This window comes from Triturus cristatus, chromosome 1_1 (genome assembly GCF_964204655.1).
Source record: "Triturus cristatus chromosome 1_1, aTriCri1.1, whole genome shotgun sequence".
In the NCBI taxonomy this organism is placed as follows: Eukaryota; Metazoa; Chordata; class Amphibia; order Caudata; family Salamandridae; genus Triturus; species Triturus cristatus.
In genome coordinates this window covers 126,432,808-126,459,554 of record NC_140579.1, presented here as the reverse complement: position 1 = coordinate 126,459,554, position 26,747 = coordinate 126,432,808, and the positions used below count along the sequence as shown (strand labels likewise).

At 46.9% G+C, this 26,747-nt stretch overlaps 1 protein-coding gene across 4 annotated transcripts in view; it reads left to right on the top strand.

Moving 5' to 3' along the window:
* The window catches only part of KLHDC8A (kelch domain containing 8A), a 228,369-nt gene extending 205,187 nt beyond the window's left edge, over positions 1–23,182 (top strand). For all 4 annotated transcript variants that reach the window (XM_085614222.1, XM_085614197.1, XM_085614333.1 and 1 more), the window contains one exon: positions 21,013–23,182. In XM_085614222.1, coding sequence (XP_085470348.1) covers positions 21,013–21,206 — 194 coding nt within the window. In that variant the 3' untranslated portion in view covers positions 21,207–23,182. The remainder of the gene's footprint in view (positions 1–21,012) is intronic.
* Positions 23,183–26,747: the final 3,565 nt, after the last annotated feature.

Genomic DNA, 26,747 nt, shown 5'->3' with positions numbered 1-26,747 from the left:
AATCCTGACAAAGAAACCTTGACCACTGGCAAGGGGCTATTGGTGCAAGTCCAATGATAGGACACATCATGCGGCTGCTCCACTGCAATCCACTATTGCAGCCTGAAGTAATATCAACCATTTCCCATGTTAGTCTATGGAATAGCAAACCTCATAGGTAGCTAAAACACACAAGGTTATTCCTCACTACCTGGGCTGCGGACACACCTGTGTACCTGCCCCGTCTTTCGCCTACCATTCGCTTCATCCCTTAGGACATATCTTTGTGGCACTCTGGTGGAAGTGAAAAGTCCTCTCAGGATGGCTTGTGGCTCAGAGAGGCCAGTGTGAGTAAACACGTAATTGTGCTTAAAACAACAAAAGCAGTGGAACCTTCTATTGACCAGCACCTAACCTGTTATCACTCCCACAGTACAAACCCTTTATTTGATGGGAATTCGTGTGCACACTAAATGGCACCCACTGTCACAATGCCTATTCCCTAAGGAATCCATGTATATAGCATCAAAGAAAAGGTGCACCACACAAGAAACTTAACAGTCACAAAGTTCATCTCCAATTATAGAATTTCTTCAAATATTGTTTCTTTTATTTATTCCATTTTCATTTTATGAGGAACATGATATTCAGTTCCTATGAATCTACAGATAGACCAGCCGACGCGTTTCATCCTAAAACAGGACTTCTCCAGGGATTGTCTCAACAACACTGAACTAATATTAGTCCAATTGTTATCCAGTAGATTCTTGTCGCATATGTTCCGCCTGGGCGTTGGACCGCTACGTCGCTTCCTGGAAAGGGTATTGGATCGCAACTATCAGATTGCGAAAATTGGGACAGTTATTATAAATCGAAGCACTCCCATTATTGCTGTGTGTATGGCATCTTTGACTGCGGAACATATGCGACAAGAATCTACTGGATAACAATTGGACTAACATGCCCGTGTATCACCTAAAGTCCTCTTAGGGCCTCCTGTTCATATGGGCAGTATTGGACGCAACATCTTTGAGCATTCCCTCTACCAGAGGACATTAGGGATGTGATTCTGTTTCAGGAGGGAGTTCAAGTTCCATTCCTGATGGTTTTTCGTCTGTTAGATCTGTTGGTTTCCTGCATTCTAATGGTTTTGTACACACGCTGGTGTATGAGGGCTCTCCAGTGGTGCCTTCATCAGCAATGGTTCCATCCCAAGGGAGATCTGTCGGACACCATCACGATCTCTTGGGCACTGCAGTGAACTTGAGCTGGTGGTCAGCAGAGGTGCATCTATCAGATGGGATGTTTTTTTACCCACCTGCAGCAGTAACCATATTAGCCACATTAGTGATAGAGGCATCCACCCTTGGGTGGGGTGCAAATTTGGAAGAACTTGATATCAGGGGTCTTTGGTCTCCAGAAGAACAGGCTCTTCACATCAGCGTGCTCGAGTTGTGGACTATACATGTGGTCCTGAAAGCCTTACTCAATTCCCTTTGTGGGTCATCTGTCCAGATCTTGAGGGAAAATATGGCTACCTTGTGGTATGTAAATAAGCAAGGAGAAGTAGGGCCTCACATTCCCTTTTGGTAAGTGCTGAGGATCTGGTCTTGGGGCACCCAAGCATGAACTGTGATTGGTCACCACCCATCTGACAGGCACTCTGCACACCAGGGCCCACAGCTTGATTTAGCCCTCATATTGCCAATCATCAGTCATCTTCATCCGGAAGTGGTCCAGACCATCTTCGTCCTTTGGAGCACTCATCTGGTGGATCTTTTCGCTTCTCTTGAACATGCAATGTCCCGAGTTCTGTGCTATTCAGAATCCATTATAGGGAGCCTTGGACTGTGGGTTCTTGACAGTTAAAGTGAGGTTTTCCTCTTTAGTACACATTTCCTCCCATACTCGCAATTCCTCGATCTTGAAGGAGTTTCATCAAAGGGAGGCCTAAGCCATTGTTCTCGCCCTGGACTGTCCAAGGAAGGTACAGTATGCAACTTTTTGCGACTATCACTGTGCCCCTACTTTATCTACCTCTCAGGCAGACCTCGCTCAGTCAGTGGGTTGGGCTCTGCACCCCAACCTCCAGAGCCTCCACCTTCATGTCTGGAGGCTGAGTAGGGAGACTTCAGTTCCTTCCAACTGCCATCAGAGGTGGTTGATGTCCTACTATCAGTGTGTCACTGCTCCATCAAAATGTGTTTAATGAGGGAGGTGGAATCATTTTATTAGATGATGTGCAGAGCAGAATGTGAATGCGCTGAAGACATGTCTTTCTGAGATACTATGTTTTGCTCTGTGACTGGCCCAACATGATTGTGCAGTGAGCACTGTCAAGGCCTACATTGTAGCCCTGTCTGCATTTATATGTTTGATATAACAACTCTCCCTGTTCGAAATAGGGCTTGTGATCAGATTTTTTAAGGGGCTCACACACATGTTTCCTACTACACCTTTTGTGATGCCTCAGTGAGATTTGAATATTGTTTTAACCTTTTGGTTGGGAGGCCCTTTTGAATCTCTTTACAGTCGCCAGTTGCATTTACTTATGTTTAAAGTTGCAGGCACTGTATCTCCATCCATCTTTCACATGCGTCTAACCAGATAAACTGGTCCTGTAGACTAATGTCTTGTTGTCATACAGAGGTAATCCATACCCAAAGGCGCACACTATTAACGTAGTCACAGACAAGCTACCAGGTACCTGTACTTGGGATCTCGAGGCGTCTTCGGGACTGGTGGGGAAAAATGTAGATGTAGGAGATATCCAAGGACAAGATGACAATTTGGCCAGGATTAAGGCTGGCATGATAAATTGCAGATCCTTGCCTAAGCATGCTGCGGACATTTGGCTCCTGCTAGCAATGAGTGGGACGCCTTGTTTTTAACAGAAAAATGGCTGAACTCAGATTCAGTTGCAGCAGTAGCCATGGCCATTCCCAGCGGTTTCAAAATGTGTTATGCGAATAGAGAGAGCAGGAAAAGAGGGGGAGGGGTTGCCATTATTTTAAAATACTCCTGGGTCTTAGCAGCCTCAGGCCCTCTCAGACTGAATGAGATTGAGGGGCTTAACTTGTGTTTGCAAATTGATCCTTCAACCTCCTTCTCTGGCCACCGGACTGTGCTTCTAACACAACCCTTGAGCTATGCAATTACATTATCCAGAAATTGTATGCAAATATCACCGCGCTAGGAGATTTTAATTTACATGTTAATGATACTACCTGCACACAGGCAGCTCAACTTGTGCTGTCCCTAGGGGGGGGGGGGGCTAATCTCTCGCAACATGTTATATCCCCTACACATAAGGCGGGCCACACCTTGGATCTCGTATTTTCCAACCTGGCCTCCTTGAGCACTGCGCGGCCCCTATCAAGCTGGTCTGGTCGGACCATTGCTTGATTCCATTTTGTTTTAGGTTCAGTAGACTCGGTCAGAGCAAGGGTAACCAATCTTATATTAAACGAAGCAGGGAAAACCTAACAGCGGCGGTGGTGGACCCTATCTTACAGGCTAGCCAACCCACACTTTCATCCGACCCTAACATTGATTCCATAGTTTTAAATCAGTGGATTGCGACAGCTGTCGAATCCGCAGCTCCAGCCAAGGCTACCACATCATCAAGACTCTTCCCCTCTGCCCCTTGGTTCACGGAGGCACTTAGGTCTGCTAAGAGCAGCTCTAAACGACTGGAACGGCAGTGGAGATCAGGCTACTGTGAGTCCGCCAAGATCATCTAAAGAAATGCACTGAAAGAACTCCACAGCATGATTAGGGTAGCCAGAAGAGAGTACCTGGCTGACTGCATTTATAAGGCTGACAACTCGACTAAGGAAGTGTTCAAAGTGGTCAAATCCTTCCTCAAACCCAGAGCTGTGGAGAACACTGTGCAACCTTCACTCTCCCTGTGCAAAAGTATCTCCGTCTTCTTTGACAATAAAATTCAGGAAGTGTACAAATCTTTCTCAGTACCGTCGGAGAAGGAGAAATGTGACAAGAAGGTAGCTAGAGTTACAGAACCGTCTTTTATGGCGTTTTCCAACATCTCCCAACAGGACGTCCTGGCAGAAATTGTGAGGTGCAAGTCGGGCGCACCTGATGATGGCTCACTCCCTGTCGCACACTCTGACGCACATCTGGAACTCCTCCCTGACGTACGACACTTTTCCAGATATCTGGAAACACGCTACTCTCTTCCCACTAAGGAAAAAACCGAATGGGGATCCCGGGGATCTGACCAATTATAGGCCCATCTCTTTGCTGCCAGCACCGGCAAAGATGTTGGAAAAATTGGTGCAGAGGCAATTGTCCAGCTTTATCGAGAAGGAGGGCATCTTGCATGATACCCAATCTGGTTTCAGCTGGGATTTAGTACAGAGACAGCCCTTCTGGAGGTGGCTGAGCTAGTTAGACAGGCGGCAGATTCAGGGGCTTCCACGATGTCGGTGCTCCTGGATCTGTCGGCTGCATTTGATACCGTCGACCACACCATGCTGTCTGAGAGACTGCAGCTAATTGGCATTGGAGGCACGGCTCTGGCATGGTTGAAATCCTACCTGGATAAGTGCACACAGAAGGTTGCTCGCCAACCATTTCTATCTAAGCTAAAACATCTCTAGTGTGGAGTCCCCAAGGGGTCAGCACTTAGCCCTCTCCTGTTTAATTTGTACCTGGCTCCTCTGTTCACCCTGATAGCCAACTGGGGGGTAAAAGCGATCTCCTACGCAGATGATACCCAGTTGGTCTTCACTTTTAAAGAGCAGACCGAGGTCGCCTTTGAGAGGTTCAAGGGGTGCCTGAAAGATATTGCGTTGTGGATGAACAATAACAAACTCAAGCTCAACGCAGGAAAGACAGAGGTGCTGTTCTTCGGGAAAGAGCCGCCCCCAGCTCCGGATCTCTGGTGGCCTATTGAAATGGGTCCCCCACCTTCACCGGCAGACTGTATATAAAATCTGGGTGTGAAGTGGGAGGCTGACCTTTCATTCGCAGCTCAGATACGTCAGGTGACAGCTACCTGCTTCTGTCAACTGAGAAATATGAAGAAATGTCTGCTACTACCAGAGGAGTGCCGGAAAAGCATAGTACATGCCTTAGTGACATCCAGGCTGGACTATGCAAATGGCCTCTACCTGGGTCAGCCTGAGCACCTGATTAAGCGCCTGCAGATGGTGCAAAATGCGGCTGCTAGACTAATCAGGTGAGTGCCCTTTCCGTGAGCATGTCTCTCCGCATCTAAAAGCGCTTTATTGGCTCCCAGTGACAAAAAGAATTACATTTAAGGCCTTGACGCTGGCGTTCAGAGCCATGCATGGCAACTGCCCCAGCTACCTAAAACACAGATTACATGGATATAAACAGTCTAGACCCTTGAGGTCCAATTCACAAAAGTTACTGTGTGTTCCCCGTTTCAAAAAGGCTCGAATGGGGGCAGATCTTTTACGCTCAGTGCAGCAAATCTGTGGAACTCCCTGCCAAGTAATTTCCACACCATAGAAACAGAGACCCTCTTTATGAAAATGGTAAAAACCTGGCTCTTTAGGGCAGCCCGAGGGCCTGACCTTCTGAACTGTCCAGCGTTGCACTACTGTCTGCTTAGCGCCGGGACACCTCTGTTTGAGGTAGCTGTCGCGCTTTATAAGTGTTTGTATTATTATTATTAATGTGACTTTCCTACCTACGGTGGTACCCTTTGTCCATTTGGTCCACCTTTTTCACTTCACCCTACTAAGGAGAAGTAGGCCAGTTGGACGACAGTCGGTTGTTACATCAATCATACAAGGGAGATCGGGTCTGAAAACTAGCTGTTCATGGTATATGCAGACATTAGAAAGGGTAAGGCAGTCCAGAAGAGGACAGACTCATGCTGTCAGTGTTTCACCCTTGCCAAAAAGGAACAACCTTGAGCAATCCAGGCTGTCTACCAGAGCAAAGTCTTCAACCTCAGAAGTTATCAGGGGTGTCCCAGTTGTTGAAATTTGCTGTGTGGCAACATGGGTATCCCTCCATACTTTCACTAAGCATTATTGCTTGGACTCAGCAGTGAGGAAGGGTGGCTATTTTGCATGTGGTGTGCCTCTGAATGTCCTTGTCAAACCACTTCTTCAGACCCTTTCCCTGGTAGGAGGACCTGCTTTGGAATCTATTCAGCAGGTGAGGAATCTGCCGGCAGAACAGTTCATCAGAAGGAAAAGTTACTTACCTTCTGTAACAATCTATTTGTAGCATGTGTTGGCCGTAGATACATATGCTTAGCATACCCCTGACATCGAGTGTTGGGCTCGGATGTTTGCAACTTGTTTTTCTTCTACGAATCTTTCGAATCACAAGGTATAGTGACTCCTCCTATAGTATGTATTGCACATGATTATCCACTCATTTTGTTAGATTGTTTTTCTTCGCCATCAGGTTCGGAACTCTACCTTGGAGTTCCGGGGTCAAAGCTTCAATGTGGTTTTATCGGCCTTTTTGGTGACTGATACATCACCGTTACACAGAGACTAGCAATAAAGTTGATGACTTCAGAATTTTCCACCCGTCCGGGCTGGGGCCCGGGTCCACTTCGTCATCATTTCAGTGCCATCTTCACTCGGCACGCTCGGAGTGATGGAAAAGACTCCTTTCAGCCTCTGCCCCAAATGTCATGCAAAGTTCTCCAGGCAAGACCACCATCCAGTCTGCAACCTTTGCCTGTCTCCAGAACATGAAGAAACATTGGGTGGACCATTCCTGGCCTTCCAATCAAAGAAAACTCTCTGACAACAAAGAGAGCGCATCAGGGCCCATATCACAATGCAGGCACTCTGAACAGAAGACACAGCTGATATCTTTGGAGACCAGATGTTCCTAGAGTCAGAACACAGCCTCCACATTGAAGAAAACATCGAGGAGGAGGCAGAAACACAATGTGCACCAACGGACATCCCCATTCGTCTCATGAGCAGTGGAAAAAGGTCTGACTCCGAAGAAGAACTAGAAGCTCCACCAATCGCTTCGACATGTGCATGCAAGCACAGTGGCAAAAGCCTCACACACCCAAGCTAAAGTGCAAACTCACAGAACTCCACTGTCCTCGGGCAATAGAGGTGTCAGGCTTAAGGCAAAGGAGCAGACAGCTGTCACTCTAACAAAACAATCTTTAAAAGCTGCCAAAAACATCAAGGCATCGACCGCTCCAAAGTTGAAGTCCATTTGAGAGCCGGCATAGAAAACACACCTACCAACGCCAGAAAAGCCTTCCAAGCCTTTAGCGCTGAAATCTCTCACAAAAAGACCGAAATCATCTTCAGACCCCAACCCACAATGCAGAAAACACCCTCAGTGCCGCAAAAATCTTCTCATTCCAAGACGACATCGATGGCCAAAACTACATCTAAAACATCTTCGACTGCAAGTACTTTCAAAACTCACTCAGTGCCAATGGCACCACAACCACATGAACTGTCTGTTCAGTTTATTTTAACAAAGTTGCAGAAAAGGCTAGACGCCAGGCAGAAGACTCTGTTCATACACCCAGATACAGGAAAGTAGGTAACCAAACCACCCCTCTCACCTGCAGAAGGACTACATAAACATAAAAAGACTTTAAAGGAAGAAATCTTGGGGCCTCAAACATCAAGCCCCCACGGAAAAAAGAGAAGGACTGAGGCACCAGTCCTATTAGAATTTCACCTGAACCTTTAGTGCCTCTCCCACTTACTCCTTAACCACCACCCATACCGTCTCCTCCCCACCTACTCTTCCTCTGCTGTCAATACCAGCTGTACTTCCACCTCTCCTAACCTCACCACAACGCTCCCCTCATATTCACCCACAGGGGTCGCTTACCACACTTCTCTAGGGTAACATAGCATGGGGAACATATTGACCCCTACTACACTCCATAGTTTCCAGACCCACAGGGCAATTCTGATAATCTTGATCGATCATGGGATGACTATAACGTAGATCCACAAGGGGGATACAAATCCAGACCTACACCCCTCCAAACCTTCCCTTGTAGAGCACCCTGCCAGAAATCGGGCAAAGTCACAAGTCACTGGTGATGCTCCTTCTACAGATAAAAAGAGCAAACAATTCAATACTGCAGGTAAAGGTTTTGCAGTTCAGGCAGCAAACCACGTTCAAATTGCCAATTCTGTTGGCGGTCTCTCCACATACAACAGAGCACAGTTTGATGAGATGCAGGATTTGATGAAACAACTTGCAAAGCAATTCAAACAAAGGGGGGCGGAATTATTTGAGGATAGTAGAATCCTATCTAATGCTACCATACAATGTACCTTAGACTCAGCTGACACTAGTGCAAGAGAGGTCAACACTAGCATTATCATCAGGCGACATGCTTGGAAAAGTGTGTCATGGCTTAAACCTGATATCCAGCAATACCTCCTAAATGTACCATTTGATGAGAAACATCTTTTCGGCCCTCAAGTGGACGAAATGCTTGAACAAATTTAAAAAGACATGGACACTGCTAAAGCCATGGGTGTCCTACAAACATAACATAGGAGCTCCATTCGGAGGGGCCAGTACAGAGGGGCATCCAAACCTACCACCTCTACGGACACAGGTACCACTCACAAGCCACAAAGCTCCTACCAATCACACTATACGCATGGTGCATATGATAGAACACACTACAGCGGTAATGCCAACAGGGATCGAGGACATGGTCCCACTTTCAAAGGAGCCACTTCCACTAAGTAGTGGCTGTGTCCACCTCCCCCCACACTTAACACCAGTGGGGGAGGGTTACAGGACTACTATGCACATTGGGTACTACCTCAGATCGGTGGGTCTTCTCACTAATACAACACCCAATATCCCACCTCGAATTTAAGTCATGTAACATCACCACTTAACACTCCTACAAGAGGAGATTCAAGCTTTGCTTCAAAAGGGGGCCAGAGCCTGTCTCAAAGCAACACCAGGAGCAAGGAGTATACTCAGGGTATTTCCTCATTCCAAAGAAAGATGGCACCTTATTAGAGCTAAGGCCACTCAAAGAATACATCCTATCAGAACACTTCCACATGGTTACTCTAGAAGAAGTTATAACACTACTATAGCAAGAAGACTTCATGACAGCCATAGTTCTCAAGAACGCCTATGTTCACATACCAATTCAACCAGCCCATTGGCGCTGCCTCCATTTTAAAGTAACTGGCCAACATTATCAATTCAAAGTGTTGCCAGTTGCAGTAACTACTGTTCCAAGAGTATTCACAAAATGCCTGGCAGTAGTAGCCACTCATCTTAGAAGGTGTGGGGGGCACACAGATGTTTCCCCTACCTAGACGATTGGCTTATCAAGAGTGCAAGGAAGCAGAGTTGTCTGTAGGCTACCCAGAAGGTAATCAACCTTCTACACAAACGGAGTTTCACCCTAAATGCTACAAAATCCCACCTACTACCCTTACAAGTACAGCCATTCTTGGGTGCAACCCTAAGCTCCATTTTCGCAAAGGCTTATCTCTGTTCCAGAAGAGTACAAAAGATACAACTTGCGCTGCCTCTTTTATAATCACATCACAGTCAAAACAATGATGAGCCTTATAGGTATAATGGCATCATGTATCTCCATAGTACCCACTCACACGTCTCCACATGTGCCCCCTACAACAATACTTACAATCGCAGTGGTCTCAAGAGAAAGGGCAACTACAAGATCTAGTGTTGCAGGCTCCGCCCTTTAAAGTGAACATTACAACAAATGCATCCTTACACGGTTGGGAGGCACACGTGCTAGACCTTACTGTCCGGGGACAGTGGTCTTGAATGCAAAAACATATGCACATCAATCACCTAGATCTTTTGCCTCTCAAAGCTTTTCAACATCATCTTCTCTTAGTCCACACAGACAATATGACAGTCATGTACTACATTCTAAAACAGGGAGGCGCACACTGAATACAGCTCTCACGGGTAGCGGAGCGCATATGGCATTGGGCCATACATCACACTATACACCTCCTAGCAGAATAACTACCAGGGGTGGACAACGACTTTGCAGATATGATCAGCAGAGTGCAAAAACAGGTAAACAAGGTGTACCCCAGAGATAGATCTGTTTGCCACACAACAGAATTCCAAAATGCCAAAGCTTTGCCTCCAGGTTTCCAAACTCTCAATCCAAAGGCAATGTCCTGTGGATCAACTGGTCAGGGATATTTGTGTATGCTTTTCCTCCTCTCCCACTCATTCCTTACTTGGTTCAGAAGCTCAAACAAACATCCATGACACTGATTCTCATAGCCCCCCAGCATGGGCTCAACAAGCATGGTTCACAACCCTTCTACATCTATCAGTTTTGCCTCATGAAAAACTACCAATATGACCATGCCTCCTAACTCAGGAGCGCTCTCAAACACGCCCATAGGCTTATGACACGGGCATTTTATGCAGCAAAATGGAAAACATTTGTGCACTATTGCCTAACAAAACAAACCCAACTGCTCTCCCCAAAAGTACAAGACCCCATTTGCTGCATATTACATCTGCAAAAAACAAGTGATGCATATACCACCATTAGGTTAAACTTAGCAGCACTATCGGTGTGCATGAAAACAGACAACGCTCATTTTTGTTTAAAGTTTCAGTTGGGGAATAAAAAGAGTTATTCCTCCCTCCATTCCACCAGCATCTGTCTGGAGTCTTAAAATAGTTCTTACCAGACTTATTGGTCCTCCATTTTACCACTACATTCATATGGACTACAGTTCTTTACTTGGAAAGTATTCTTCTTAATAGCAATAGCATCTCTTAGCCGGACCAGTGAACTTCTAGCCCTCTCTTTCGAAGAACCGTTCTTCCAAATCTATCCTGATAAACTGGTACTAATAAAAAAAAAAAAAAAAGTCCTCCCTAAGGTGGTTTCTTCTTTCCATGAAAACCAAACCTTTGAGCTCCCAGCTTTCGTTTCAAAACCAGACTCGGTGGTGGAAAGAGCTCTACACACACTCAATTGTAAAAGAGTGGTGATGTATTATATTGACAGAACTAAACCTATTCTAAAAACTCAACAGCTTTTTGTAGCCTTTCCAATCCTCAAAAAGGTTCTCCAATCTCTAAAGCACGAATCTCAAAATGGATAGTAAAATGTATACAAACTTCCTACCACAGTGCCAAACGGGTGGCGTAGTGAGCAGAAGAACGATGGATAGTGAATGTGTGATTTATTCAGCATTCCGTTCATCATTTGTTTGCATAAAACGTGTGCTGTCGTCAGTTCTAAAAGCTCATTTTACATGCAAAAAAGGAGCCTCAGGGGCTTTTCTGGGAAACATTCCATTCAATGTTAAGGCTAGATATCTACAGCCAACACATGCTACAAATGGAATATGTTGCTATGTACGCATCATTCATAGCGTGTAGTGCTGTAGATACATACGCACCCATCCTTCTCCCCGAAAGGTACTCGATGATGTACACACTATTAGACTTAATAATTCTTCATCAACTATACCTTGCATGTTCATCTTTACCATTTAATTTCTTGCTCCTATCCTAAGCCCACCCGATGAGCCAAATACAATCTAACAAAGGAGCAGATGACCATACACAATTCAGACTATAGGAGGAGTAACACTACCTTGTGACTCACATGTTGACTTTGAAGAAAAACAAGTTGCAAACATCCGAGCCCATCACTAAATGGCAGATGAATCGACAGTACTACACGCTACAAATATATGCTTACAGGGTAAGTAACATATTCCTTTTATTGGATACTCTAGTTACGTGTAGATCGTCATCGATCCAGCCCACTTCCTCGTTCTGAAGTATGGTCATAGGACTTTCATTTTATAAGGTTTCAAGTTAGTTGGATGCACATCACTTCAACAATCAATATAATGTAATCATCTCTGCCTCTGGTGGCACAAAAAAGTGGATGGGGGACTGATGTTGGTAAGCCAACGTGGCCTGCTATAGCTCCATTGATGTCACACCTGTGCCACTTCCAGCGGCAAGATGGAGCCACCACCTACAGGCAGAGCTATGGAAAATTTCCAATTCCAGTCTGGATGTCTGTAGATATTCAAGAAATAAGGAATAAACAGGTAGGTCATTACCAAAGGGAAGTAACTTTTTCATACAGAAATTATTCAAATCAGTAGGGGAGGTATGGAGGGTACCAACACAAATTATTTGTCTCTCAACCTGTATCTATTTAGGACAGTATGAGTCTTTAAGAAGCCTGTAATTCACTTAAAAATTGGCCATCTGAACAAAGGTTGTAGAGAAAGATTAAGCAGTTCCAGAGAGCATGTATCTGTGCTGCCTTCAGTGAGGGCACCTGGCCATGTAAATGCCATGGCACAAAGGCCTGCATAGTTTATTAAAATGGACATCTGCCTTTCTGTGCAACTCCTCAAATTCTCCACCACAAACCTCTAGTGCCACCTAGGTGGCTATACTTCAGATCCTGTATTCTCCTGGATTGGACCATGGAATCACTGAGGTTGAGTGAGACATGGAGGTGAGATGAAGAGCTCAGCACTTAGACACTAGCCCAGTTCTTGGGTGATGAGACCTGGATAAGGTAATGGTAATGGAACGGTGTAAATATATTGTATTGATCGTCCGCTGTACCTACTCTTGTTTAAAAAATGAAAAAAAGCCAATACTGTGATAAGAAATGGTCTTAATATTAGCCATCAACAAAGCATTAATCTTCAGCTATTTACCCTAAGACTGTGGTATTGGGGTATTTGGTTTTATAAACAGATGTACACCGTATGCTGTTATGATATATGTGTTTGTCATGTTCCCGAAACTCAAACTTTGTGAGACATTACGCTACCATGTTTGTACTAGATCTGTGCACACATTTGAGAGTGTGCCTTCCACAGGGGTGCACAAATACCACTGCAGCGTAGTGGCATGACTGGTTCGAATTGCTCAATATAAGTGTCCATTAATGGGAAACAGTGGCTCGCTTGCAACAAGATGTCCGATTCTTTCAGATTCACTACCCTAATATCTCAGCAAAATCTCATAACTCCTACTGCTCCCATGTGCCTGTAAGACGTGGCTTGATTTTAAAACTAGCAATTATCCTTAATTAGATGATTTACTTCCCTGCAATAAATTTACTGTCTCGCCATCCTCAACCTGCAAATCTCTCTCCTCTCGAGGATTCCCACTTATGATTCAAGACAAAGTAGTTTCTCTTGAGCAAATATGCTCTGTGGACAGACAAAAGATTGAAATGGCCTAACCAGAATCACATACCTACCAATCTGGAAAAAAAATTCACTCTTTGAGAGGAAGTGGGGTGTCTGAGGAACTGGAAATGCGGGTGGCACTTTCAGACCTTCACAGTCAGAGATGGACTGGAATGAAATTGGAGGGGGCTCTAAGGGTGGAATAGCCACTCCCATCCTGACCAAAAACACAAAAGGTTTACTGAACCCACCTGCCTCCACACAAGAACTTGAAACCCACTTTGAGTAGGGGTTTCCAGCTCACTTGGTCTTCACTACGTGATATCGGCTCTTCAGAGTGTGACAGGGTAAAGCAAACCTATATTATGTGACTGATGGCGGAAGCTGTGAGCTGGCAGATCTGAAATCATAACTGAAACTAAAATGGGAAACCATATATTCCTGGCTAAGTCTGACATGGCCATACACGTTTTCTGCCATTGCACCCATCACCTTCCAAAGACTTGACCATTTAAAACCAAAGCATCTAGGTGTCATTGTCAAAGTACGTGAAAGATAGCCCTATGCTGAGGTTGTACATGATTTCATAGAAAAACGATTTCATGGAATACCATTACTGAGAAACTATTTCATCTAAACTGCTTAATGGAAGTTCTTTAGAATTAATTGCGTTTACCTTTTCCTAAAAACCAATTCATAGAATGTCTTTTTGGTGGAATTTGCCTTTTTGAATGCTTATTTTTTAAGTGTAAATTCAATGGTTGCAGGTCTTACTTTCAGAAACAGTTTTGTCAGAGATATTTATTTAAGTGTTTTACGTCATTTCCTTTTACATTGTTAAACAATTACTTCGGATGCTTTTATTGCGCTCACTCGTCACCACCGGCAAACACCATCCATCCTTGACCCCTCACAACCCATAAACACAATGAATCCCTGCCTGCTAAAATCCCTCTCCACACCTAAATTAATAATTTCCTGAAGCCTACAAGCCCTTTCTTCCCTAAAAAAGCCACCATCCCTGAACCATAAAGTCACTTACTACCCCTAACTCCACCCATTCATGAACCCTAAAAACACCTTTCTACACCTAAACCCCACCCATCCCATACCCCTTAAAACATCTCCACACACCCAAATTACACCCATCTCATCACCCCTAAAAACCTTCACTTACCTTAAACACAAGCAAACCATGGCCCGTAGGAACTCCTTATCACCCTAAAATACTAATCCCTGAATGACATCCCTTCCGGCCGCTATTCCTGCCCTTGCTTGGCCTCCACCCAAGCAACTGAGTGACCTCTAGAGCCTCGCTGACGGCCTGCCGCCGTGCTGCCCTCAGCCTCTCCTCTCTGTCTATAGTCAATCCGGAACCCTAATTCGCTGACGGTGATCGACTGTTACTTTTTGACAGTAACTTGATTGTTACTCATGCCTGTGCAAGTTTTTGTAATCGATCGACCTGCGTTTTACTCCATACTGAAACCCTCACCCTCAGATCACTTTTATTGTAACTTTTGCCCGTGAATGCTTCTGTAATTTTATTGTCCGGTGCTTACTCAGATTGTTAACCCCCTTTATGTATCTACACTGATACTCCACCCTTTCTACTCCTAAGCACTGACCACTATCTCTTCCCCCTAGCACTGGCCTCCCTCTCTTCCTGTGCCTACTCTGATTGTTAACTTTCTCTCTGTTCTCTTACCCGACTCACACACCTGTCTTCCAGCTAGCACGGACCTGGCTCAATTACTCCTTTCCCCTCTCCCCTTCTAAGCTCTTATCTTCCCCTCGCCCTTCCTCGTTACATACCTCCCCCCAACACTGTCCTCTCTCTCCTACTCTTCTCCCACGGATTCTTCACCCCCTTACCTCACCCTATCTCTCTATTTACCCCCCTAATACTGACCTCCCGCTACTACCCTTCTCCCCTGGATGTTTCACCCCCTTGCCTCACCCCTCCACATCCCTCCCCCCTCACTCTCTTCCCCCTCCCTCCGCTACTTTATCGTCCTAACATGCCACCCCTCAATCACCACCCACCCCCCCCCATGTCTCTACCCTCATCAGACATGGCCCCAACACTTGGACCATTCTTTACCCTCCTAATCTCTCCAAAAACTTTAAACATAAATTACTGATTCGGCACCAGGAAACTTTAATTGTCTAACTACCTTAGCGCCTCCTCCCCTGTAAAAACCAACTACATCTTCTACTCTAAACGCCCCTCCAAATGGAAAAGCATCTTCCTTCGCCACCTAACAGTATCTAAATCTAGCAAAATTCCGTATGGATTTAAATGGTCTACTATCCCTTCCCCAGCCTTTCTTGGTGAAATTGACATCTCCATATTTAAAACTGGTAATATTCTCATTCAAGCCTCTGAACACCACCTCTCCATCTTTGAGCACCATTTCAATACCTTGTCCTTCCTACTATCCAAACCTTCTCCTAACCCCTCATCTTCCCAACCTCTCGATGCCCTTTTGCTCTCCCCCTCGACTCCAACCCTCCCTCCCCTAGACGTCCCAGCTGCTAATGCTGTCTCCCAAAACAGGACCTCCAATCACTTACTCTCTCTCGCGTCCCTCCCTCCTCAATGACACACTCCGTCTCTCAAACTCACCCACTCTCCAATGACCGACTCCTTCTTACCCCTTACGCTATCCCGAACCAAACTTCTACCGCCTGCCCCCCCCCCCCCACCCCTGGAACCCTCCAATGCTCCCCTCCTGGCCCCAATATCTCCCTCTCCGAACGGCATTCAACCCCCTAAACCCGCTGTTGTCTATCCCCCTCCCCTCACGCCGTCCTATCATCTCAAACCACATCTCCTGACTCTAGGAATGTCCCTTCCTTGTCCTCGGCCCTCTTTGTCCTACAGCCTGAGCACTCCTCTTATTCGGCCTCTCTCCCCCTCCTAGCATCAGATTTCCTCCCCTGATGAACACTGAACATACCCTATCTCCCACCACTTTCTTAACCGCATTCCCCCTCACTCATTTAACCCAGACACTGTCCAACATAGAAAGCAATCTCTCAACCCTGATGACAGCACTCACACGAAAGAGAGAAGATTTTAACTCCCTCAATTCCAGATCCCTCATTAACCGTTCTAATTATCCTGCTCCTGGCTTACAACGCATCTCTAACCCTAAACCGTTGAGCACTACTCCCCTCTACTGCCGTACCCATAGGCCCCTCAGCGCTTCAAGCTATCTCTCCTTCGACCTCCTTGACCTTTGCAAATCTTACCCTCCAAATTCCTCGATAAATTATCCTCCCCCCTCACTCCAGCATTCCTGTTATCGTGGGGACTTGTAGAAACCACTCCTCTCGCGCCTCCCCCAGACCCCCACCCCAATTTACCGCCATCCATTCGTGCTCTTCCCCTACAGACAACCCTAAACCCCTCGCCTGCATGCTTGTGAACTGCGGTTCGGCTGTTCGACATGCGATCGAAATATCTGAAACTATCCTTAGCGAAGCTATTGACATCCCCTTCCTCACGGAAACCTGGCTCAATGACCACTCAACTGCCAACCAGGACTTACTCGCTCTCCCCAGTTACTCTATCATCAGAAAAGACAGAACTGAGAGAATAGGGGGTGGATTAGCTATAATCTTTAAAAACGAACTTCAACTTTCCCTTGTAAAGGACTCTAATCGCGCAACATTTGAATAATAATAATCCACATTTGTAAAGCGCGAACAATCACCCGTAAGGGTCTCTAGGTGCTGGGGGCCGTCGGGAAGATTAAGCAAGCTATTGCCCAGAGTCACATGGTGCTGGGCTAATCTGCTGCCGGCATCAGGGATCGAACCGTGATTCCCAGATTCCGGAGTCAGTCGCCCTGGCCGCGGCGCCACACCTCTACCCCGCGGCGCCACACCTCTTCCCTTGAAGCCGAACTTAAGCTTCAAGGGTCTCCCCTAATTCGACTACATAATATCTACCACCCTACCGGTGATCCTTTTCCCTTCACTGAGGAACTATCTGAGCTTCTTACTCATTCCTCACTTTTTAACTCAAAAAATGTCTTCCTAGGACATTTTAACCTCCACTGGAATGAGACGGAGAATCCCACAGTCAACCTCCTCACCAATCTTCTAGAGATCAGCGATCTTAAACAACTTTGCCATGCTCCAACCCGCACCAAGGGGGCCACTCTTGATGTCATCATTGCACACAATGACCTAGCCTCCCTTTCTAACATCATCCCCATTGACTGGTCTGACCATCACCTCATTTTATTCTCAATCTCCACCATGGTTCCACCCCCCACCACCTTCACCGAAAACCTCAAAACCAATAAATGGACCAGAAATCTTAACCGCATCCCCCTGGTGAACTGGAGTCTAAACTCCAAGCACAACTTCTTCTCACCCCTCTCTCCCAAAATGCTATCAAACTCACCGAGCATTATAACAAAACTGTCATCGATGTCTTAAACCAAATTGCCTTGTCCAAACTAAAAACTCAAAGAGATGTACCATACAAATCTTGGTTCAATTCAAATCTCAACAATGAAAGACGGGCACTTAGACTTGCTGAAAGAACATGGAGACAACTCCCGCCCATCTTGCCCGCCTCAGAGCCGCTCGATCTACGTACAAGAAACACATTTTCACTGAAAAGGCTTCCTTCTTCCACTCACAACTTGATCGTGCCATAAATAGACCCAGGGAGCTGTTCAACATATTTCGAACCCAAACATCCTCTGCCCAACCCATGCTGACGGCCACAACCGATAGATGCGATGAAATTGCTAACTTCTTCTCTGAAAAAATCGCCAAAATAGATCAATCCATCCTCGTATATCAGATCCCTCCCAACCCCCTCAGTACCACTGACACTACTCCCAAATCACCCTCCTTATCTACTCCCCACCGATTCCTCCTCCCACCTTTGTGCCACTTCCCCACCAGATATGAGCCACAGCTTAAAAACAATGCCCCCGGCATAATTTCCACCCCGTAACTGAGCTTGAAGTCTCTAACATAATTTCCAAACTCAAACCGTCCTCACACACTAAAGCTCCTCTTCCTTCTAACCTTGTCCTTGAACTAAAGCACATCATTGCCCCTTATTAAACTACTATCATCAGCTCTTCCCTTACCACGAGATGTGTCCTTGCCTCCCTTCAACTCAGACAAATCACACCCATTCTTAATACCCAATGCCGACCCTAATGACCCTAACAATCTCTGCCCCTTCTCCAACCCCCCTCTGCTTTCCAAGGCCCTTGAAAAATGTGCCCTGCTCCAACTGGACAAACACATTGACACTTTCAACCTACTAGATTCCTTACAATCCGGCTTCCAGAAAGTCTGCAGTACAGAAACTGCCATGCTTAATATTGTGGATGACATTCACCACTCCCTTGATCATGGCGAGACCTGCCTACTTATTCTCCTTGACCTCTCTGCCACGTTTGATAATGTTAACCACCCTGCCTTACTTAACGCTTTCAAAGTTCGTTTTGGCCTCAATGGTCCTGTCCTCAAATGGTTCTCCTCCTACCTCCAACACTGAACACAACAAATCAGAATCCGTAACTGCCTCTCAAATCCTACACCGGTCTCCCTTGGTGTCCCCCAGGGATCTATTCTCTCCCTTTCTCTCTTTAACCTCTTTATGGAACCCCTTACCCTCATTCTAAAACAAGCTGGAATCAACTACCACCTCTATGCTGATGACACCCAACTTGACTATAAGATAAAATCCCACTCTGATGTCCTGCACCTTAACATCACCCTGACCAAAATCCAGTCCTGGTTCTACTCCAATCATCCCAAACTCAACCCTAAAAAAACGGAAATCATTCCCTCCAAAAAACAACTCTCTTCCTATCCAAACATGGATCTCTGACCTTAATGCCCTCAACTGTCCACTCTCCTTATTCAACTCAGTAAAATCCCTTGGTATCACCATTGACAATAGCCTAACCCTTCAGGCCCACATAAAAATCTCAGCTAAAGGAGCGCTCTTCACTCTCCGTCATCTCAAGAAAATGAAACCCTTCATTCCAGCTGACGACTTTAAATCGGTTGTCCAATCTCTAGCACTCTCGAGAACTGACTGGTAAAGCTACACTCTCCAGAACCCCAAAAGTTCACCTAGCCCCACTCAAGTCTGTCCTCAAGCTAGTGGCCAGGCTAATCACCCACTGCAAACGTTTTGACCACATCTCCCCAGCCCCCAAGGCCCTTACTGCCCATCGAAGGCAGATCCACCTACAAGATTGCATGCATTACGCACAAAGCCCTTCACCAATAGGCCCCGCTGTATCTCACTTGTAAACTCAACAAAGCGGGCTGCTCCAGACTGTTGAGAAGCACCAACGCTCCCCTCCTTGTCCCACCTCTGACAAAAAAGAAAAACACATAATCTCGCTCTTTCTCTGGAAATGCCCCTAAAATCTGGAATGCCCTCCCTAAAGACCTGCATTGTAACACCTTCTACATCAGCTTAAAATAAAGACCTCAAACTGCACCTGCTCAACAAATATTGGGGTCTATAATCCTTTTCTTTCCCCACTTTTTTACTCTCTCACTTCCCCTCCTTTCCCCTCCCCTCCTCTGCCTTTTCTTACCCTCATCCTTCCATACTCCCTCCCCTTAGCTACTACCTCCCCTTCCTTTGTCTATTTTTCTCTCCTCCTATTCACGCCTCCCCACCCTCCACCCTCTTACCACCTAGCTTCCCTACATCTCGTGTTACTGTATATAATTTGATTACATGTATCCATTTTATTTATGTTAATATTTCTCTTCAGGTATGACACATGTTAATTGTATTATGCTAACTGTACTTTGTAACATAATCCCTTCTGAATTCTACGTTAAGAACAGTTGTGTTATGCCTGTACTATACTCACTGATGTAAAGCGCACCGACACCCCCGGGTCCAGCCAGCGCTATATAAAACCTTTAAATAAATAAATAAATAAACCCTGAAACCCATCACCCCCACTACACTACACCCATCTCTGGACCCTAAAAAGCTCTTTCTACACCCAAACTTTAATTATTCCTAATCCTTAAAAACCCCTTATCACCCTACACATTACACATCCCTGACCCCAAATCCCCACAGTAGTCCTAAACTCCATTTCTAATGCATTGCCATTTTGGATTTCCTTTGAAATGTTTCCTTTAAGTTTTGCTTTTTTGTACCTCCTTAAAACTGTCTTTCCTTAAAATTTGTTTTCAGTGATTTGGTTTCCTACAATGTGGTTTCTCAGTTTTTGTTTTCCAGTAATTCCACACACATCATGTGCTGCTGCATTATCAACCTGCACGCGGACTCCAACTCATAAAACCTCTGCTTCTCAGCAGGCATGGCAGGGCATGCTCTTCCAGTATATACCTGTCACTTCCATTCAGTGAGCCATTGTGGAATCATGACCACTATCTGCCTTTCGAGCCTTCAAGAAACAAACGAGAATTTGCAGTTTGAAGGCTATGTGAACAGTCCTGCAGACATTTTAGTAATAAAGCGAAAGGAAGAGGGCACTAGCTGGAAAAGAAATGACCTTCTTTTAGTGCCTGAGGGTAAGAAATCTAGCAAGAATTCCTAGTATAGGGAAGAGTTAACATAGCAAGTTCTCCCTTGAAATGTCAGTGGTTCCGAAGAGGGGAAAGAGTGGTAAACTAGGTATCACACTGAGTGAGAAAGCATGGTTTCTATGGAGATCATGTCAGATGGGAGAGGAGGTGTGGCACTGGTAGAACAATCATTTAATGGGAGCGGAGGCCAAGTATCCTACAGCTTACATATTTGATACTGTGAGTGTGTGTTGTTTTATGCATGCTAGTTTGTCAGCTTTGAATGTTCTTTGTGTTAACTTTTCAGGTAACCAGCCAACAGTTATGGAATCTGCCGAAGCCTTTCACCCCATCAAAAACAAATGGGAGACCCTGGCCCCAATGCCCACGCCACGCTGTGCTTGTTCCACCATCGTGCTCAAAAACTGTCTTTTTGCCATTGGAGGTGTCAACCAGGGCCCAAGTGATGCCGTGGAGGCCCTATGTGTATCAGACTCCTAGCAGTGTCTCTTTTCCTCCCCAAGGACCCATCTGGACTGTACCCAAGCAGCCTCATCTGTGGCTGGGGTTATAGCACAGATTGTGAAGTGTCTGACTGCTTTCGTATCTCTGCGACCGCAACGTAGTGTCTCCCCATCTCCAGTGGAGGAAGGATGACCGTGGCTACACTTAAAATGCGACTCTAGGCTCGCCCTGTTGAGAGACGTCATCAACGCTGAACTGCCAACAGATACTCACCCATCCACACATCCAGTGCCGAAAGCTCTGCTCAGAAGCCCACAGCCGACACTGGTGCACTGAATGCCCAGGATTCATAGTCTTGACTCCATCTCGTGCCCCTTTAATCCACGACCAGACACTCGTTGCCCCTTTGTCTCACTCTTGCAGGGCCCTGCTTTCTATCTTTGTGACTTTTTTACCCGTCTTTGTGCATTATTCCCTTGTTTGCTTTCTGGAAATGTCCAATGAGGTAACATAAGTGCCGATCTGTGAAAAGGACTGCCAGTGTGCCCCACCAGCAACCACCTGCTCAAATTAAGCACTGCACACAAATAACACCAGGACTGTTTACACCTGGCTTTTGTATCTTTTCCCATCGTAGAGTTTGTAAGCAATTAGCCATTATGATGCCTGCTGTTTGGGCTTGTCGCTGTTATTTAGAAATAGCAGAAAATGTCCGCCATGACACTTCATTGAGTATGAGTGATTGTACTAACCTTGTCACGAGGGCACGTTAGAGTCCCTTCCTCCCAGAAGGTTTTAAGCCAGGTAGTGTTGTTAGATAACCGTACAAGAGTTGGCTGTGATAGAAAGGGAACTAGAACACCAGCCATTTGCTTGAGTAAGGACATTTCTTGTACAACGGACTCCATGGCCTAATTCAAATTTGGACGCTCACAGTGTATTTTGGGCAATTTTCGTTGGGTGTCCAACATAAGTCAAGAAGTGTTGGCCTTGTTTTGATTGTGAAATACAGCATGCAAGAACCAGTTCATTTTGAATACAGCTAGTGTCATAAGCTGTAGCCGGGTGATGTCACTGTGGCCCATAAGCCTACAGCTGTAAGTCAGCATGAGGGGTAGGCATGACCTGGAACCACTATCTACAAGGCTGTAGGATGTATGGTAGGACATGTATGTTGATGTTACAGTCACAGGACATCCTTTTGCCAATGCCATAGGAGGGAGGGGCGCGAGTGTGTTCTTTGTGCTGATAATGAGGGAAGTGGGGGCTTTTATGAAGTAGCTACCAATGCTGGCTTAGCAAAGCAGCATCTGTTCTTTATATATAAATATTGGGCCCCCATTCCCTTCTCTAACTTGTTTCCACGGAGAGGAAGAAAATCAACCTCCATGCATTATGTGAGCGATTCTATCCATTCCACTTGCACCTTTGTCTCTTTTTAGCCATTTCTCTTTCAGGACTCGGAATGTAAAAACTTTTGAAGATTCAACGTGTTCAGTCTTTTGACTTTGGCGTGTGAAGATAGAGCTTTAGTCGTGGTTCGAGTTGCCCTGTCCTACTGGGACAAGTGGATTTGCCTCCAGTTTGACTCAATTATACGTTTAAATCCTGTGGGCTACCTTTTGGTATGACATAACGTGAATGGCAATTTCTCTCACTGTCACACAGTTCATCTTTCTTGAACTCCATACTCAGTTTGCCCTAAGCTCTTCATGCTGTCCATGTCTCCCCTGGTCTTCATACATTGCTCCCAAAGCTCTCCTCACTTTCTGTGTTCCCCAGGTCTTCATACCAGTATTAATCAGATTCTAATATTATTTTGAAACAAATATCTAACAACTTTTATGATGTGTAATTTTTCACTAGAGATTCTATTTGTATCCTTCATTTTGCAATTATGCTGGTCTTTCATATGAAAGAGCTAAGCACAAATGGTTTAAGTGGTCTATGGGAAAGGTGATGGTGTGACCATGTATTATAAGGAATAAAGGACCCCTTGCCATACACGATAACCATGTTGCAAATCATCTTAGATTTCCATGACCTTATAAAGGAACTCGGCCTTCGGCCTCTTTCCTTTTTTGAAACTTGTTTTTATTGGCATTTGTTAGTACTTTCGTTACATATCAGTATTGGAGCACAATATCGTTAAGCACATGTTTTCAGTCAGGTGAATACAATCTTGACATTTATAATTATCTTTACTGCAGTTATGTGCAATGTAACAGGTGTCGGCCGTATAAAAGATCAAACCAGGGAGGGGGGGAGGAAACTAGGGGCAGTCATGGACTATTAGAGAAGGGTCAGCTAGACTACATCACATGTGATCCGGAAGGTAACCGGTGGAGCAGCGCACTGGAAACTCCTGGCCGCAGCACGACGAAGCAGGCGGACATACAGTATAGGCGCAGACCTCGGTGCAGCGTGGATAGGAACCTAATCACTCCAGGATGAGTGTAAAGTGTTAGGGGGGAGCGGCCTCCGGGTGGGTGTGTGTCGCGCTCGGCCGCGTGGCAGTAGGGGCGGTCACGGTCGCGGCCTGATCAGCTAGGGGCTGGGCTTTTTTAAACTGATGCAGCAACAGCGCCCACTCCAGGGAGATCGGGGTTTTACGTGAGCCCATCGCCTCCTCCTCCCGCAGGGTATCCTCCTCAGCTGTAGACCATTTGAGTACCGCCCCCCTCCACACCGCCAGCAGGGGACCCGTAGGGGAACGCCAATGCATAGCTATGCATCGTTTAGCCAGGAGGTGTGCTAAGGAGACAAATCGTATGGGCACTTTATGCCGCTTCTTCCGGCCCATTATTCCCAGTGCGCAGTACTCCCAGGTATCTAGATGGGGCAACCCCGTAAGATCCCGGAGGCTCTCGTGGATAGTCGACCAGTATGCCCGGATCCCTGGGCACGACCAAAACATATGGAGGAAATCTGCGTCTTGCGCCTGGCAGCGGGGGCAAAGGAATAGCGTGTCGGGATAAAAACGCTGGAGGCGCGCTGGGGTCAAGTAGGCCCTGTGAAGAATGTAATATTGTATGTTTTTGAAACGGGCATTCCGAGACACTTTTTTGGGGAATTCGAGTGCCCTGTCCCACTCATTGTCGTGAAACGCCCGCCCCACCTCCTCCTCCCAAAGGGTCCGTAGGGGCGTCAATGATGAGGGTATCAACTCCCGGATGGACTTGTACAGCCAGGTTGTGAGGTGACGACCCCGTCCCATTCGCAGTATCATGTGAAGGACCGGATGCGTGGGGGGCTCCCCTAACGTGAGATCATAGTATGGTCGAAAATGGCTGAGGAGCTGGCGGTGCCGCAAGAATTGTCCCGGGGGGAGATCATATTCATCAATGAGTTGCTGGAATGGTCGGAGGTGTCCCTCCGCGAAAAGCATTTCTGCCTCAGTGACCTCCCGAGATGTCCACTCTCGAAGCATGGCAGGGGTGAAGAACTGGGTGTCCCTGGGCCAGCCCACTAGTGGAAGCAACGGTGAATACGAGGGCCTGTCAGGTGCGAGCCGGTGCATGCGCCGGATGCATCCCCGGGCCACCTCCACTTGGAGGGGATAAGTCCCCGCCGGGCGGGATCCCGGCACAAGTAAACAACATAGTTCCGGTGTCGTTATCCGACCCGCGGCCGTGTAGGTTTCGGACGTATGCCTGCCGGCTGTCCAATAGGAGAGCCATTGGAGCTGCGCCGCTAGGAAATAGGCCTCAAACGAGGGGGCTCCAAGACCTCCTTGTGTCGTGGGCAATTTCAGTTTTGCCAGTGCGATTCTATGTCGTCCCTTGCCCCATATTAAGGATCCGAGTAGGGTGTCCAAATCTTTAAAGAAGGAGCGAGGCGGTATCACTGGAAGATTAGTAAAATAATAGAGTAGACGCGGGACCAGTACCATTTTCGCTAGGGCCACGCGGCCAATCGGGGCTAGCGGGAGTTGCCGCCAAAACCCGATGGTGGAACGTATAGAGGCGAGGGCCCTACGATGGTTATCCTCGAAAAGGTCAGAGGGTGAGTGATATAGGCGAATCCCTAGATATCGGGGGGCCTCCGCCGTCCAGTTTAGTCTCTGATCCCCGATCCACACCTCCTGAGGGGCAGAGTCGGGGTGTAGGGGATATACCACAGATTTCTCCCAGTTCACCTTCAAGCCGGAAGCTTCTGCGAACTCGGTCAATGTGAGCCCGAGGGAGGTTAGGTCCGCGGCGACGTCCCGTATATACAGGAGGAGATCGTCGGCATACAGTGAGACACAGTGCGTGGTGTCCGCGAGTGGTATGCCCCAGTCCTGCCCCTCCCTCCGGAGACGGATCGCCAGGGGTTCCACAGCCAGCGCGAATAACAGGGGTGAGAGGGGGCAGCCCTGTCTGGTACCCCTGTGTATTGCGAATGCCGAAGAGATACGACGCCCAATGCGGATTCGGGAGGTGAGTTTAGTGTATAGAAGGCGGGTGTAGGCTACAAGCTTGGGGCCAAGTCCAGCACGCCAGAGAACCAAGAACAGGTACTGCCACGTCAGTGTGTCGAAGGCCTTCTCGAGGTCCAAGATCAGGCACGCCGCTCTGGGGAAACGGTCACCGATCTGGTCCTGGATATGGAACAGACGTCGTATGTTCTGGGAGGTATTCCTGCCCGGTACGAATCCACATTGGTCAGCGTGTACTAGTGGACACACCACCCGGGAGTATCTTTCTGCCAATATTTTCCCTAGAATTTTGCAGTCGGCTGTAAGGAGCGTTATAGGTCGATAAGAAGCTAACAGCTGTGGGTCGCGGTTGGGCTTCGGGAAAGTGACAATTACCGATTCTCTCATGGATCTGGGTAATTCGCCTGCACGTAGTACCGTGTCCAGTACCGTCGATAGACGGGGGGTCAGTAGGGAAGCGAAGGTAACATAGTATTCTAGCGGGAACCCGTCCAAGCCCGGGGCTTTGTTTCGGGCCAATGTACGTATGGCATGTGTGATCTCCGAGGTATGGATGGCTGTGTCCAGGTCCGTTTTCTCTGCAGCAGAGATCCGCGGGAGAGGGAGAGGGTCGAGGAAGCGATTGATCGTCCCCTGATTCCATGCTCTGGGGCGGTCATAGACCTCCGAGTAATATTGACGGAATTCTTGCAGAATCTCGTCTTGGGAGTGTACCAAGACGCCGTGTTGCGTACGTATGAACGTGATGGGTCGTACCTCCGTGTCTTGTTTTGCTAGCCAGGCTAGCAGCGAGCCCGTCTTGTCGCGGTCTTTGTGCATCCGAGTCGCATATGTCCGAAAGTTGTATCGCCGCATATCCGTACACGCTCCCTGATATTCCGATTTAGCATGGGCAAGCTGTGTTACCGTTGCCACCGATTGGTCGGTGAGTTTTGTGGCGTTAGCAAGCCGTATCTCAGCTTTCTCGAGGGCCTGTTCCAGGGTGAGTTTCACCCCGGCTCGCCGTCGGATGCAGTCTCCCCTGGCCACCACCTTAAAGCTGTCCCACTCGATCAGGGTGGAGGATGCCGACCCCGCGTTTCGGGCAAAATATTCTCGAATACTACACTCCTGTTCGTGGGTGAAGATCGGATCCGCCAGACAATCGCGCGGGAGGC